The sequence below is a fragment of the Xenopus laevis genome, chromosome 4S, assembly GCF_017654675.1.
Source record: "Xenopus laevis strain J_2021 chromosome 4S, Xenopus_laevis_v10.1, whole genome shotgun sequence".
Taxonomy (NCBI): domain Eukaryota; kingdom Metazoa; phylum Chordata; class Amphibia; order Anura; family Pipidae; genus Xenopus; species Xenopus laevis.
The window spans coordinates 15,154,076-15,171,448 of record NC_054378.1 but is presented as its reverse complement, the minus strand read 5'-3'; the positions used below and the strand labels follow the sequence as shown (position 1 = coordinate 15,171,448).

General features: G+C 43.7%; 1 protein-coding gene across 7 annotated transcripts in view; it reads right to left on the bottom strand.

Annotated features, from left to right (window-relative positions):
* ano1.S (anoctamin 1, calcium activated chloride channel S homeolog) overlaps window positions 1-17,373 on the bottom strand; it is a 120,027-nt gene that overhangs the window by 66,428 nt on the left and 36,226 nt on the right. The window contains exon 1 of one of the 7 annotated variants that reach the window (XM_041591465.1): window positions 629-884. The exons of the other annotated variants lie outside the window; for them this stretch is intronic. Within the exon in view, the coding sequence (XP_041447399.1) occupies window positions 629-643 (15 nt within the window). The 5' untranslated portion in view covers window positions 644-884. Of the gene's footprint in view, window positions 1-628; window positions 885-17,373 lie in introns of those variants that run through there. 7 annotated transcript variants of the gene reach the window in all.

The window sequence follows — 17,373 nt, the reverse complement described above, 5'->3', positions numbered from 1 at the left end:
AATCAGCTCGAAATTTAAATTTTTCTAATTAAAATTTTCACTTCGACCTTTGATAAATCTGCCCGTGAAAGTTGGTCTTTTTTAATTCGAATTTTAAAGTTTTTTAAATTCGAAATTCGACCCTTGATAAATCTGCCCCTAAATAAACTCAATTGGCTGCTTTCTGCTTCCAATAAGGATTAATTATATCTTAGTTGGGATCAAGTACAAGCTACTGTTTCATTATTACAGAGAAAAAGGAAATCATTTATAAAAATTTAGATAATAATATGGAGACAGCCTTTCCGTAATATGGAGCTTTCTGGATAATGGGTTTCTGTACTACACAAGAGTTGGATGTCAAGTGTTACTTTGTTTTTGTTATACAAAGTGGATAATATAACATATAAACACAAGTCATAGAGGAACATGATCATCCTCATGGTAAAAGCTAAATCCATGTAAATCAGCAGTTTCAGAAGAAAATGTTTTAAAACAACTCAAGATACAGAAAACTGTATAAAAATAAACCGTATGTTTTTAATCAGGACACACAGACAAATGCAAAATAATGTCATATGCAGAAAAAAGATATTTGCAAAACTTTCCAGCTCCAGTGTCTTAACAGAATAGAAGAATTAATACTCACTGTGACAGAAACCATTGATACAAGGAAAACTGGTCTGGAATCAAAGTTGAAATATCTTCTCGTCCTTCTGTCTCCAAGTCTTGTGAAGAAATGAGAGCAGCAGTGTGAGACTCGGGGAAACCTAACCGGCAGTTAGAGGTGGGTGGGCTCCAGTGTCATCCAACACCCCCTCATAAACGCAAATGGTTTATACTCAATACAAACATCTCTAAGAGTTTCAGTAGAGGTTGGAGTTGGCACAGCCCAAGTATGCAGGTCTCAGGGAAACTCATGCGGCAGCACCTTGTGAATGAAACATGCGCCTGCATTTCTCCCACACCCATTTGAAATCACTCGTAAAGAAGTCAGGTAGTGCCATCTGCTGTACTCAGTTCTTCATTGTAAATCTCTCTTTTTTTTTACACATGGGACTATGAGCTCTGGGGACAAGTTTTTCTTTTACTATAACCACTTCTTAATACTTCACTGTAAAGAACAATTATTAGTGATGGGCGAATCTCTCCTGTTTTGCTTCCCTGAAAAATTCTCGAATTCTTGAAAATCCGTGAAATTGGAAAGTTCATGAAAAAGTCGTGAAATTTGAATGTTTTCACGAAAAATTTGTGAAATTCAAATGTTTTCATGAAAAAATCGAGCAATTCGAACGTTTTCGCGATAAAATCAAGCAATTCGAACGTTTTCACAAAAAAATCGAGCAATTCGAACCTTTTCATGAAAAAATCGAGCAATCGAACCTTTTCATGAAAAAATCGAGCAATTCGATCGTTTTCACAAAAAAATCGAGCATTTCGAAGTTTTCACCGAAAAATCTTGAAAATCTGAATATTGCTGCAAATTTTCACCGCTGAATTTTTGTGGGAGATTCTCGAATTTATTCGTCTGCGGCGGCGAAACGCAGGAATTAGCCGTAAATTCATGCCAGGCGAATTTATTCGCCCATCACTAAAAATTATACATATATTAAATCAAAATACCAAAACTAGAGTAGGATGGCCTGATCTATATAACTGCTGTGCCTTCTTGCAAAAGGATAATCTTATCTCTTTAAAGGAGAACTAAACCCTAAAAATGAATATGGCTAAAAATGCCATATTTTATATACTGAACTTATTGCACCAGCCTAAAGTTTCAGCTTGTCAATAGCAGCAATGATCCAGGACTTCAAACTTGTCACAGGGGGTCACCATCTTGGAAAGTGTCTGTGACACTCACATGCTCAGTGGGCTCTGAGCAGCTGTTGAGAAGCTAAGCTTAGGGCTCGTCACTAATTATCCAGCAGAAAATGAGGTTGGTCTGTAATATAAGCTGATGCTACAGGGCTGATTATTAAATTCTGATGCTAATTGTACTGGTTTCTGTGCTGCCATGTAGTAAGTATCTGTATTAAATACTAATCAGCCTTATATTGTGACATTTCTATTCTATGTGTACTGTATATTGTGAGTGGGTCCCTAAGCTCAGTAAGTGACAGCAGCACAGAGCATGTGCAGTGAATCAGCAGAAAAGAAGATGGGGAGCTACTGGGGCATCTTTGGAGACACAGATCTTTACTGCTAAAGGGCTGTGGTTGCCTTGGGCTGGTACAGAAGCACAAAATATAATGTACAACATGTCGAGCCATTTTCCATATGCAAATTAGGGTTCGGATTTGGTTCGGCCGGGCAGAAGGATTCAATCCGAATCCTGCTGAAGAAGGCCGAATCCTGGATTTGGTTCATCCCTAGCAATTACACCACAGTCTGATCTTGTTTAGGGGCCCCACACACAGATTTTCCACAGTGCAGTTTGACAGGAAGTTTTAAAACTGAATGAAATAATCTTTACACTGCCAACTTTAAAAAGGACCCCTTAAAGCTGGCCATAGACGCAAAGATCCGATCGTACGAATCAATGTACGATCGGACTTTCCCATCTCCCGACCCTCCACTAACCATTCAGATCAAAGTCTTTACCATTCCGATCAAATAAGAACAGATCACCCAATGTTCTGCCCCTGACAGCAATCGTACGATATCTATGTCCAACCAAAGCTAGTGACAGTCTCCCTCTGAAAATCGTACGATCGGCAATACACGCAGAGATATTATCGGGAGGCGACAGAAATTTTCTAACCTGTCCGATCGACCAAACGACCGATCTCCGACGGACGAAAAATGTCGGGACTCTCCACACACGGTCCGAAAATCGTACGAATCCACGATTCGTACGATCGGATCTTTGCGTCTATGGCCAGCTTAAGGGTGACTACAGACATCCCACCCGTCAGTCATTAAATTCTCTTGCATTGAGGATGGCACAATTTAAACTGCTTTCGAATTTGTAGAAAGTGCAGGACATTTCCTAAACACAGAAAATAGTAAGTGCTTAAAATAAAATCATAGATAAAAGTCTGACCACATCAAATATCTATGGGACAATTCTAAACATGTTCGGCCTACCAACAATATTTATAGTTCTTTATATATCTCATGCCACAACAACGGAAACTCTCCCTCATCGGCTGCTGCTTCAGGTGCTGACTCTAATTCACACATGTGGCGCAGTGAAAAAGGCTGACACTTTATAAATAAAAATACAAAATGCTTTGCCGAAGTACATGGAAAGAGGTCACAAGTCATTTATCCTGCACATATTTTAAGTATGAGCTCTCTAACACTATGGCACAACTCCCATAATGCTTAAGGGCTCTCTAACACTATGTCACAACTCCCATAATGTTTAAGGGCTCTAACACTATGGCACAAATCCCATAATGCTTAAGGGCTCTCTAACACTATGGCACAACTCCCATAATGTTTAAGGGCTCTAACACTATGGCACAAATCACATAACGCTTAAGGGCTCTCTAACACTATGGCACAACTCCCATAATGCTTAAGAGCTCTAACACTATGGCACAAATCCCATAACGCCAAAGGGTTCTCTAACACTATGGCACAACTCCCATAACGCTTAAGGGCTCTCTAACACTATGGCACAACTCCCATAATGCTTAAGGACTCTCTAATACTATGGCACAACTCCCATAATGCTTATGGGCTCTCTAACAATATGTCACAACTCCCATAATGCTTAAGGGCTCTAACACTATGGCACAAATCCCATAACGTCAAAGGGCTCTTTAACACTATGGCACAAATCCCATAACGTCAAAGGGCTCTTTAACACTATGGCACAACTCCCATAATGCTTAAGGACTCTATAATACTATGGCACAACTCCCATAATGCTTAAGGGCCCTCTAACACTATGGCACAACTCCCATAACGCTTAAGGGCTCTCTAACACTATGGCACAACTCCCATAATGCTTAAGAGCTCTAACACTATGGCACAAATCCCATAACGCCAAAGGGCTCTCTAACACTATGGCACAACTCCCATAACGCTTAAGGGCTCTCTAACACTATGTCACAACTCCCATAATGCTTAAGGGCTCTAACACTATGGCACAAATCCCATAACGTCAAAGGGCTCTTTAACACTATGGCACAAATCCGATAACGTCAAAGGGCTCTTTAACACTATGGCACAACTCCCATAACGCTTAAGGGCTCTCTAACACTATGGAAAAACTCCCATAATGCTTAAGGGCTCTGTAACACTATGGCACAACTGCCATAACGCTTAAGGGCTCTGTAACACTATGGCACAACTCCCATAATGCTTAAGGGCTCTCTAACACTATGGCACAACTCCCATAACTCTTAAGGGCTCTCTAACACTATGGCACAACTCCCATAATGCTTAAGGGCTCTAACACTATGGCACAAATCCCATAACGTCAAAGGGCTCTTTAACACTATGGCACAAATCCCATAACGTCAAAGGGCTCTTTAACACTATGGCACAACTCCCATAATGCTTAAGGACTCTATAATACTATGGCACAACTGCCATAACGCTTAAGGGCTCTGTAACACTATGGCACAACTCCCATAATGCTGAAGGGCTCTCTAACACTATGGCACAACTCCCATAACGCTTAAGGGCTCTCTAACACTATGGCACAACTCCCATAACGCTTAAGGGCTCTAACACTATGGCACAAATCCCATAACGTCAAAGGGCTCTTTAACACTATGGCACAAATCCCATAACGTCAAAGGGCTCTTTAACACTATGGCACAACTCCCATAATGCTTAAGGACTCTATAATACTATGGCACAACTCCCATAATGCTTATGGCCCCTCTAACACTATGGCACAACTCCCATAACGCTTAAGGGCTCTCTAACACTATGGCACAACTCCCATAATGCTTAAGAGCTCTAACACTATGGCACAAATCCCATAACGCCAAAGGGCTCTCTAACACTATGGCACAACTCCCATAACGCTTAAGGGCTCTCTAACACTATGGCACAACTCCCATAATGCTTAAGGACTCTCTAATACTATGGCACAACTCCCATAATGCTTAAGGGCTCTCTAACACTATGTCACAACTCCCATAATGCTTAAGGGCTCTAACACTATGGCACAAATCCCATAACGTCAAAGGGCTCTTTAACACTATGGCACAAATCCCATAACGTCAAAGGGCTCTTTAACACTATGGCACAACTCCCATAACGCTTAAGGGCTCTCTAACACTATGGAAAAACTCCCATAATGCTTAAGGGCTCTGTAACACTATGGCACAACTGCCATAACGCTTAAGGGCTCTGTAACACTATGGCACAACTCCCATAACGCTTAAGGGCTCACTAACACTATGGCACAACTCCCATAATGCTTAAGGACTCTCTAATACTATGGCACAACTCCCATAATGCTTAAGGGCTCTCTAACACTATGTCACAACTCCCATAATGCTTAAGGGCTCTAACACTATGGCACAAATCCCATAACGTCAAAGGGCTCTTTAACACTATGGCACAAATCCCATAACGTCAAAGGGCTCTTTAACACTATGGCACAACTCCCATAACGCTTAAGGGCTCTCTAACACTATGGAAAAACTCCCATAATGCTTAAGGGCTCTGTAACACTATGGCACAACTGCCATAACGCTTAAGGGCTCTGTAACACTATGGCACAACTCCCATAATGCTTAAGGGCTCTCTAACACTATGGCACAACTCCCATAACTCTTAAGGGCTCTCTAACACTATGGCACAACTCCCATAACGCTTAAGGGCTCTAACACTATGGCACAAATCCCATAACGTCAAAGGGCTCTTTAACACTATGGCACAAATCCCATAACGTCAAAGGGCTCTTTAACACTATGGCACAACTCCCATAATGCTTAAGGACTCTATAATACTATGGCACAACTGCCATAACGCTTAAGGGCTCTGTAACACTATGGCACAACTCCCATAACGCTGAAGGGCTCTCTAACACTATGGCACAACTCCCATAACGCTTAAGGGCTCTCTAACACTATGGCACAACTCCCATAACGCTTAAGGGCTCTAACACTATGGCACAAATCCCATAACGTCAAAGGGCTCTTTAACACTATGGCACAACTCCCATAATGCTTAAGGACTCTATAATACTATGGCACAACTCCCATAATGCTTAAGGCCCCTCTAACACTATGGCACAACTCCCATAACGCTTAAGGGCTCTCTAACACTATGGCACAAATCCCATAACGCCAAAGGGCTCTCTAACACTATGGCACAACTCCCATAACGCTTAAGGGCTCTCTAACACTATGGCACAACTCCCATAATGCTTAAGGACTCTCTAATACTATGGCACAACTCCCATAATGCTTAAGGGCTCTCTAACACTATGTCACAACTCCCATAATGCTTAAGGGCTCTAACACTATGGCACAAATCCCATAACGTCAAAGGGCTCTTTAACACTATGGCACAAATCCCATAACGTCAAAGGGCTCTTTAACACTATGGCACAACTCCCATAACGCTTAAGGGCTCTCTAACACTATGGAAAAACTCCCATAATGCTTAAGGGCTCTGTAACACTATGGCACAACTGCCATAACGCTTAAGGGCTCTGTAACACTATGGCACAACTCCCATAATGCTTAAGGGCTCTCTAACACTATGGCACAACTCCCATAACTCTTAAGGGCTCTCTAACACTATGGCACAACTCCCATAACGCTTAAGGGCTCTAACACTATGGCACAAATCCCATAACGTCAAAGGGCTCTTTAACACTATGGCACAAATCCCATAACGTCAAAGGGCTCTTTAACACTATGGCACAACTCCCATAATGCTTAAGGACTCTATAATACTATGGCACAACTGCCATAACGCTTAAGGGCTCTGTAACACTATGGCACAACTCCCATAATGCTGAAGGGCTCTCTAACACTATGGCACAACTCCCATAACGCTGAAGGGCTCTCTAACACTATGGCACAACTCCCATAACGCTTAAGGGCTCTAACACTATGGCACAAATCCCATAACGTCAAAGGGCTCTTTAACACTATGGCACAAATCCCATAACGTCAAAGGGCTCTTTAACACTATGGCACAACTCCCATAATGCTTAAGGACTCTATAATACTATGGCACAACTCCCATAATGCTTATGGCCCCTCTAACACTATGGCACAACTCCCATAACGCTTAAGGGCTCTCTAACACTATGGCACAACTCCCATAATGCTTAAGAGCTCTAACACTATGGCACAAATCCCATAACGCCAAAGGGCTCTCTAACACTATGGCACAACTCCCATAACGCTTAAGGGCTCTCTAACACTATGGCACAACTCCCATAATGCTTAAGGACTCTCTAATACTATGGCACAACTCCCATAATGCTTAAGGGCTCTCTAACACTATGTCACAACTCCCATAATGCTTAAGGGCTCTAACACTATGGCACAAATCCCATAACGTCAAAGGGCTCTTTAACACTATGGCACAAATCCCATAACGTCAAAGGGCTCTTTAACACTATGGCACAACTCCCATAACGCTTAAGGGCTCTCTAACACTATGGAAAAACTCCCATAATGCTTAAGGGCTCTGTAACACTATGGCACAACTGCCATAACGCTTAAGGGCTCTGTAACACTATGGCACAACTCCCATAACGCTTAAGGGCTCACTAACACTATGGCACAACTCCCATAATGCTTAAGGACTCTCTAATACTATGGCACAACTCCCATAATGCTTAAGGGCTCTCTAACACTATGTCACAACTCCCATAATGCTTAAGGGCTCTAACACTATGGCACAAATCCCATAACGTCAAAGGGCTCTTTAACACTATGGCACAACTCCCATAACGCTTAAGGGCTCTCTAACACTATGGAAAAACTCCCATAATGCTTAAGGGCTCTGTAACACTATGGCACAACTGCCATAACGCTTAAGGGCTCTGTAACACTATGGCACAACTCCCATAATGCTTAAGGGCTCTCTAACACTATGGCACAACTCCCATAACTCTTAAGGGCTCTCTAACACTATGGCACAACTCCCATAACGCTTAAGGGCTCTAACACTATGGCACAAATCCCATAACGTCAAAGGGCTCTTTAACACTATGGCACAAATCCCATAACGTCAAAGGGCTCTTTAACACTATGGCACAACTCCCATAATGCTTAAGGACTCTATAATACTATGGCACAACTGCCATAACGCTTAAGGGCTCTGTAACACTATGGCACAACTCCCATAACGCTGAAGGGCTCTCTAACACTATGGCACAACTCCCATAACGCTTAAGGGCTCTCTAACACTATGGCACAACTCCCATAACGCTTAAGGGCTCTAACACTATGGCACAAATCCCATAACGTCAAAGGGCTCTTTAACACTATGGCACAAATCCCATAACGTCAAAGGGCTCTTTAACACTATGGCACAACTCCCATAATGCTTAAGGACTCTATAATACTATGGCACAACTCCCATAATGCTTAAGGCCCCTCTAACACTATGGCACAACTCCCATAACGCTTAAGGGCTCTCTAACACTATGGCACAACTCCCATAATGCTTAAGAGCTCTAACACTATGGCACAAATCCCATAACGCCAAAGGGCTCTCTAACACTATGGCACAACTCCCATAACGCTTAAGGGCTCTCTAACACTATGGCACAACTCCCATAATGCTTAAGGACTCTCTAATACTATGGCACAACTCCCATAATGCTTAAGGGCTCTCTAACACTATGTCACAACTCCCATAATGCTTAAGGGCTCTAACACTATGGCACAAATCCCATAACGTCAAAGGGCTCTTTAACACTATGGCACAAATCCCATAACGTCAAAGGGCTCTTTAACACTATGGCACAACTCCCATAACGCTTAAGGGCTCTCTAACACTATGGAAAAACTCCCATAATGCTTAAGGGCTCTGTAACACTATGGCACAACTGCCATAACGCTTAAGGGCTCTGTAACACTATGGCACAACTCCCATAACGCTTAAGGGCTCTCTAACACTATGGCACAACTCCCATAACGCTTAAGGGCTCTCTAACACTATGGCACAACTCCCATAACGCTTAAGGGCTCTCTAACACTATGGCACAACTCCCATAACGCTTAAGGGCTCTCTAACACTATGGCACAACTCCCATAATGCTTAAGGGCTCTCTAACACTATGGCACAACTCCCATAATGCTTAAGGGCTCTCTAACACTATGGCACAACTCCCATAATGCTTAAGGGCTCTCTAACACTATGGCACAACTCCCATAATGCTTAAGGGCTCTAACACTATGGCACAATTGCCATAACGTCAAAGGGCTCTTTAACACTATGGCACAACTCCCATAACGCTTAAGGGCTCTCTAACACTATGGCACAACTCCCATAATGCTTAAGGGCTCTCTAACACTATGGCACAACTCCCATAACGCTTAAGGGCTCTCTAACACTATGGCACAACTCCCATAACGCTTAAGGGCTCTCTAACACTATGGCACAACTCCCATAATGCTTAAGGACTCTAACACTATGGCACAAATCCCATAATGCTTAAGGACTCTAACACTATGGCACAACTCCCATAACGCTTAAGGGCTCTCTAACACTATGGCACAACTCCCATAATGCTTAAGGGCTCTCTAACACTATGGCACAACTCCCATAATGCTTAAGGGCTCTCTAACACTATGGCACAACTCCCATAATGCTTAAGGGCTCTAACACTATGGCACAATTGCCATAACGTCAAAGGGCTCTTTAACACTATGGCACAACTCCCATAACGCTTAAGGGCTCTCTAACACTATGGCACAACTCCCATAACGCTTAAGGGCTCTCTAACACTATGGCACAACTCCCATAACGCTTAAGGGCTCTCTAACACTATGGCACAACTCCCATAACGCTTAAGGGCTCTCTAACACTATGGCACAACTCCCATAATGCTTAAGGACTCTAACACTATGGCACAAATCCCATAATGCTTAAGGACTCTAACACTATGGCACAACTCCCATAACGCTTAAGGGCTCTCTAACACTATGGCACAACTCCCATAACTCCCACTATGGCACAACTCCCCATAATGCTTAAACTGCCAGGGAACACTGCAACATTGTATTATACAGAGTAACCCCTTAACTCAATCATTTAAAAATAACAATACAGAAAGATACAGGAATACCCCAGGCCTCAAACTTTTCCAGTAACGTGTTATCCAGAAAGCTCAGAATTATGGAATGCCATTCTCCAATAGACTCCATTTTATCCAAAAAAATTATTTCCTTTTTCTCTTTAATAATAAAACAGTCGCTTGTACTTGATCCCAACTAAGATATAATTAATCCTTATTGGAAGCAAAACCAGCCTATTGGGTTTATTTAATGTTTATATGATTTTTTTAGCAGACTTAAGGTATGAAGATCCAAATTACAGTATGATCTGGAAAGCCCCAGGCCCCGAGCATTCTGGATAACAGGTCCCATGCCTGTAATAGATTCCAAAGCTTAAACAAAAATTAGGAAATTTTAAAAACACAAAATCTGCACTTATAAGAGGATAGAAATCAGGGACGTAACTACAGAGTAAGCAGACCCTGTGGCTGCAGGGGGGCCCTAGAGGTATAGGGGCCCTATGAGGCCCTTACTCATATACTATTTCAATAAATATTGTTAAACCAGTTCAACTTCTAGAAATTTTGGGGACCTAGAAAATAATTTGCTGCAGGGGCCCAGTGATATATCTAGTTACACCACTGCTATAAATGTATGGGACCTGTTATCCAAAATGCTCAAATCTGGGGATTTCTGGATATTGGATCTTTCTGTAATTTGGATCTACTCAACATAAACCCAACAGGATTCATTTGCCTCTAATAAAGATTAATTATATCTTAGTTGGGATCAATTACACAGTATTGTTTTATTATTACAGAGAAAGTATCATTTTTAAAAAATGTGAATTATTTGATTCAAATGGGAAATGACCTTCCAGTAATGAGCTTCCTGGAAAACGGGTTTCTGATTAACAGATCCTATTCCTGTAGTTCGACTTTCAGTCTGGAGAATATGTATACACATTACGTTGTTGTCTAATATTTAATAAAGACGAGTACAGTATTTATTTAATTTCAGTTATTCATAAGCCACATTTTCCCTTTGTTTTTATGATTTAAAGGGGATGTAAAGGCAAACCAATGAAATACCATTTTTCCTTTCTTTAATGAAAAAGAAATCTATCTCCAATATACTTTAATTAAAAAATGACTACCGTTTTTATAATAAACCTGACTGTATGCAGTGAAATTCCCCTTTTGTTTTACTTTCTCTGACAGTTGCAGATAGGAAACTTTAGACGGTCCCTAACTGCTCTGCAGGGAAACGATCATACTTTCAAATGGCAAGGGGGAGCCCCCACCGTACTTTCCATAGCTCGAGCAGCTTTGTTTGTTTCCTTATAAAGCAGCCGGCGACTGTGTAGACATTTTTATCCGAAGACCCATTGCAGTCTGTATATTCTGACTGTATTGGCTTCTAGCAGATAGTATTTGACTTAACCTCCCAACTGAAGCTCAGACCACACTGAGCATGTGCACAGTCTTGGTCTTGCAAAGATGTTTAACAAAGTTACAAGATGTTGACCCCCTGCGGCCAACTTTGAAATCATAAATCATTTGTTTAATTAGGTGTAGTAAGTTCATGTTTATGTTTAGCATAAAAAATACAGCATTTCTAGCATTATTCTATTTTAGACTTTAATTCACCTTTAAAGAAGGTGAAACTTCCCAACCGGCAAATCCCAGACAAGCACTGATTTATATTCAAAATATTCCCTGGCATATTAAGTACACTGAGCCCCAAAAACCCCAAAGGGTCCAATAAAAAAGTCAGCGTACAGCAGCCCCTCTGGCATTTGCCAGAATATCTAAATTGACAATTTAGGCCATATCATTTGTAATTACTTACATCAGTAAGTCCAACCTGGCTCAGATCAACATTTATTTTATTCATGGGTATTGGCGCTTCATGCACTCGCTCATCCAGTACAGCAGCCATTATCACAGGTACCTCAGTATCTGCTACAACAATTCAAGGCAACAATCACATTTAAGTCTGTTAGACCTTAGTAATTATATCTGTTGTTCTCAGGTAAGGGTATGTCCTTTTTAATGAAGGGCTGGATCCCATTGGCAGTTTCCAAATATCATTACACCTACAGAATCTCCCCTTTTGTCAGAAAAAAACAAGACATTTCCAGTAAGTGTTCAGAACATGCAAGTTAGCAATTACCATGTGCAATTAATGAGCCTGAAAACTGGTGCCCTTTAAACCCGGAAAGGATTCTGTTTATCCAGAGTTAGGGTCAGGGCACACGCTCAGATTCGGGGAGATTAGTCGCCCGGCGAGATGGCACTTGGAGGAAACTTCGGGTGACTTCAGAAAACAAAGCGTTCCAAGTACCATCCCAACATTCTATCTGTTGGGAGGCAGTTCGGGGAGATTAGTCTCACCGAAGAAGAGGAGATTTGCCGCCGGGCAACTAATCTCCTCTAATCTGAGTGTGTGCCCTGACCCTTAGAAGGGAATGGCTCCAGGCTAACTAACCCCATGTTATCAGGGCCGGAACTAGGGGTAGGCAGAGTAGGCACCCCCCTAGGACGCATTCATGGGGGCTCACTTTCAAGTTGAAATTTTTTCTTTTTAAACCCTGGTTTGCTTGGCCTTTAATAGTTTCTCAATTTTTTAAATTGCCTGTTCCAACCCCCACTTGCCCGTGATTTGTACTGGGGGCAGAAGCACTCCTCGCCTCCCTCTTGGCAGTTGCTGGCCCAGGTACATATTTGTGGGCAATATCTTGGCTGCTGCTGGAACAGATAAACAGATGATTAGAGGCAGTATGATGGATGTTTGGCTCCTGCTGGCACAGGTACATATTTGGGGGCAATATGATGGATGTTTGGCTCCTGCTGGCACAGGTACAGATTGGGGGCAATATGGGGTATTGGCTGCTGCTGGCTCAGGTACATGGGGCAATATGGTGTCTGCTGGCACAGGTACACAGATGATTAGGGGCAATGTGATGGACTTTTGGCTCCTGCTGGCACAGGTACAAATTAGGGGCAATATGATGGATTTTTTTGGCTGCCGCTGGCAGAGGTACACATTGGGGGTAACAACAAGGTCGGACCGTCATGGGCCCCCGCCGGGCCAGATGCCCAATCGTGGTATTTAAAAAAAAAAGCCTGAGCACCAAGCCATCTGTGCATGCACCAGCACCGCACCGTCTGCTCATGCGTGCCGGCGTGGAACGCAAGGAAGGGAGAGCACGGCACAGTGCGGCGCAGCAAGGGGGGCGGGGAGCCCTGGACAGCAGTCCCGGTGGGCCCCGGGATGGATGTTCTGGTTTATTCTGGCACAGGTACAGATTGGGGGCAATCTGAGGGATTGACTGCCGTTGGCACAGGTACAAATGGGGGCAATATGATAGGTGCTGGCACGGGTTTATGGGACAACATGATGGCTGCCTGGCACAGGTACAGGGGGCAATATGAATGGTAAGGTGGGAAATGGTAATGCAGGACCGGGTGAGGGGGGGCTAATTGAAGCCCTTGCCTAGGGTGCCAAAATACCTTAGCCCGGCATGTTATAAAGATGATAATCCAGTACAGGGTTTTTTTAATCTAAATCCCTCTTCACACTAAATAATAACAAAAAACAAAGTCTCAAAAATGGCTGGAGTAGATCATTATCACCTCATGATTTGGGATGTCTCTCGTTAGTAAACTATCTTATAAAATATGTATGCTAGAAAGCACTCTAAACAATTTGTAATTTTAAAAACCTTTAAGGGTAATGGCACACAGGCCAGTTTTGTGTAATCTGTTGCCCAAATCTTTGTAGCTCTGTGGGAGGGGAATAAAAAAAAATCACCATCCATTATGTTTCAATGGGGATCGCACTGGGCTAGAACTAGGGGTAGGCAAAAGATGTGGGGGCGCTGGGCAGATACCTGTTCAAAAGTTTACTGCCTACCCCTAGTCTGGGTGGTTCGCTCCACTACTGCTCTCGCACGGGGGGCGGGTGGGTGTAGCCGACTAGGTGCCTAAGCCCCTTGGAATCCCTTGGAAAGCAAGTGCCTGGTGCAAGTGCCAGCATCTCATTGTCTTAAAGGGAAAACTATACCCCCTAAACAATGTAAGTCTCTATAAAAGAGAAACTCTGCTTCGTGTAAACAAACCATTTTCATGATAATATAATTTTTTTTAATAGTATGTGCCATTGGGTAATCCTAAATACAAAATTGCCATTTTAAAAAAATAAGGGCTTCCCCCTGGGATCCTAGGATACACGGTGTACATGTTAGGTCACATGAGCCAATTAACAGATAGAGCTCTGTCTTTTGGGGGTATCATTTTTCTTTAAATATATTGATAATGGGTTGAGTGCAGAGGACTCTTGTATTTGTCTGTATGAATTTTGTGGTCACACCCTCATTGCACCCCCATTTAATGGTTTTACAATCATTAGTGAGCACAACTTTCCCTTATTTGTTATAGTTATACAGGAGCAGTGACCAGCTCCATGTTGTAGCTCCCACCCCTCCCAGCTATAGTCAGGTGACCCCACTGGTGTCTAATAAAAGGGCAGCCAAGTTTGGGAGTTTTACTTTGAAAGCAGCAATTAAGTTGCAGGTAAAACCTAGTCCCTTTGTAAAATGTATAATGAAGCAATAGAATTCTTAATGAATCAGATGAAAATTGAGTGTAGGACTGGCCAGATATGGGATGACTTTGACGTAGTTGGCCAGCTTAAATATATCGCAATATATGGACAAACAATCCCTGTTTTGTTTAATGCTTAAGGCATTTTTAGTAGTTTAATGTCTCAATGTCCTTAATATATTGATAATGGGCTAAGTGCAGAGGACTCTTGTATTTGTCTGTACAAGTGCAAGAATCCTATTTTTTTTTAAGCAAAAAATAACCTGTCATTTGGCAGCATCAGGCACTTGCAGTCAATTCTCATTAAAAGTCAATGAGGACGGGGCGTGGCCGACCGGGCAGCAGAGCGGACGCGTTGCGGCAGAGCTCCTGGCCAAGCACCACAGTTTGCCCCAGCTAGCCGCAAAAAGGGGCCCTTCCGACTCCCAAAAGGCTCATTAGGGAGCGGAGACCCGCCGCTCTCATTCTCAGAAAACCCCGGCTCCCTGAGACTTATAGAGCCGGAGCGCGAGGTGCGGCCTAGCACCGTGCCGAAGCCGGGAGCTAAATTTTGACCTGCGCCCCGGGCCGCGGCGGAGTGGAGCGGTAGCCTCAGGCGCATCCTGCCGTGACAAGCCCGCAGGTGGGGAGGAAGAGCCCAGGAGAAGGCAGAGAAGGGGTGAGTGACCTCCAGCCTCTAGATACCCCTAAAGGGCCACCATACCCACTGCCATCTTCCTCCCTGATCAGCAATAGGCAGGCAAGGGAGGAACTGCAGGCCTATCGACCCTACAAGGCCCTAAAACTGCTGAACGGACCAGCTGGGCAGCAAGGGGTACCCCTCAAAATAAATTCACTCACCTCCATCATACTACCAAGCAGAAGGAAGGTATAGCACACAACTTGGCATACCTCCCCAAAAGAAATGAAACTAGGACTCTGGCAGGAAGTACAGCAACCTTGAGAATGCCAGGAATGTAGCTTGCACTTACGAAAACTCCTAGTATTACGGCCCATTAACTATCTCTGTGGATCCCACTCCAGTGTCACCAGCACCCAGCCTGCCATCACTACCCCCGCATGATGGGTGGCACCAAAACACAAAAACCAAAGTCTGATGCAGCATCTAAACTTGAGCAATTCGCAAGGCAACCTACTCAGACGGCGCCCAACAGAAGGACTGTCAGACAGCGACTACAAGCACCTCCCCACCGCCACCACAGCCAGAGGCAGCCACACAATTGCTGTTGGATGCAATCACGGACTGTAGGACATCTCTCTCCACCAAATTGGAGGAAGTCAAAATCGACCTTTCGCTGCTTAGGGCTGACCTACAGAATATCCGTGAGCGGGTACGTGAAACTGAAAACAGAATCTCGACTCTTGAAGATTCTTGTAACCCACTTCCCTCAACGATTCAGCGTATGGAAACCACACTCAAAGCCTGCACTGACAAGCTAGATGATTATGAAAACCGGCAGCGGCGCAACAACTTGCGCATCGTAGGGCTCCCAGAAAGAGTGGAAGGCAATGATCCTGTGACCTTTGCAGAGCAGTGGCTAAAGGACTCCTTCCCTTCGGTCCCCTTCTCGCCCTTCTATGCTGTTGAGCGGGCACACAGAGTCCCGGGCAGGAGCCCCCCACCAGGAACGCCTCCCAGAGCCTTCCTACTTAGACTCCTGAACTACAGGGACCGTGATGCAATACTACAAGCCAACCGACAAAGACCAGACATTATGATGGAAGGGAAGAAAATATCCATCTTCCCGGATTACTCTGCGGAACTACAGAGGCAACGGGGCACATTTACGGCCGTCAAGCGCAGGCTACGAGAAGCCAACCTAAAGTATGGCATGTTGTACCCAGCCAAGGTGAGAATTCAAGCTGGAGACAGAGCCATATTCTTCACAACACCACAAGAGGCAAGTGACTGGCTGGATGCTCGGAACCCCCCATCCCCTGAAGCCAACCCCAATCGCCCCAACTGACAGGATGGGATCCAGCGCAGCAGCAGGTGAGACTAGCCCTCATTTAAACCCCCTAATGTGACACTCTCATAATCCACAGCCCAGGATACATGTCCCGTAGCCTATACCGAAAGCCAATAAGGAACTACCCGCTGAGCCTATATGACAAGAGACCCAGGATCCGCATAGTTGCTCCTGTCCAATTCATGGCTACACATAATAGGCACTTTAAGACATGGGACAAAGGGGGGGGGGGCAACTTTTACCTCAGATGGGCTGCTGTTTCATCTTGACCAACCTAGCTATATTCCCCGAAAGGAAGGGTCAACCACCTACTATAAGGAGACGCTTTAGACCCCCTCTGAACTGATAACGATAATACGGAGAAACAGAGCTTAACACTGCTGTTGCATCGATACTGATATGTTATTTGACATGTTATTTTTCCCCAAATTGTGTCAACCCAGGTACTATGGAGAATTGTACTACATTCCTGTGTTATATACCCCAAAGTTCACTGCCCAAGGGCAACCACACCCCTGTTTACATTGTTATGGGAAGAAAACCTGCCAAGTTTTAAGGTCAGGTCGGGTGGGATGGGAAGTATGGGATGTTATAGGGTTAATGTCTATTTGTTGTCATGGTTGCTGCATGTTTACCTCCAATACTGTGTTATGATGT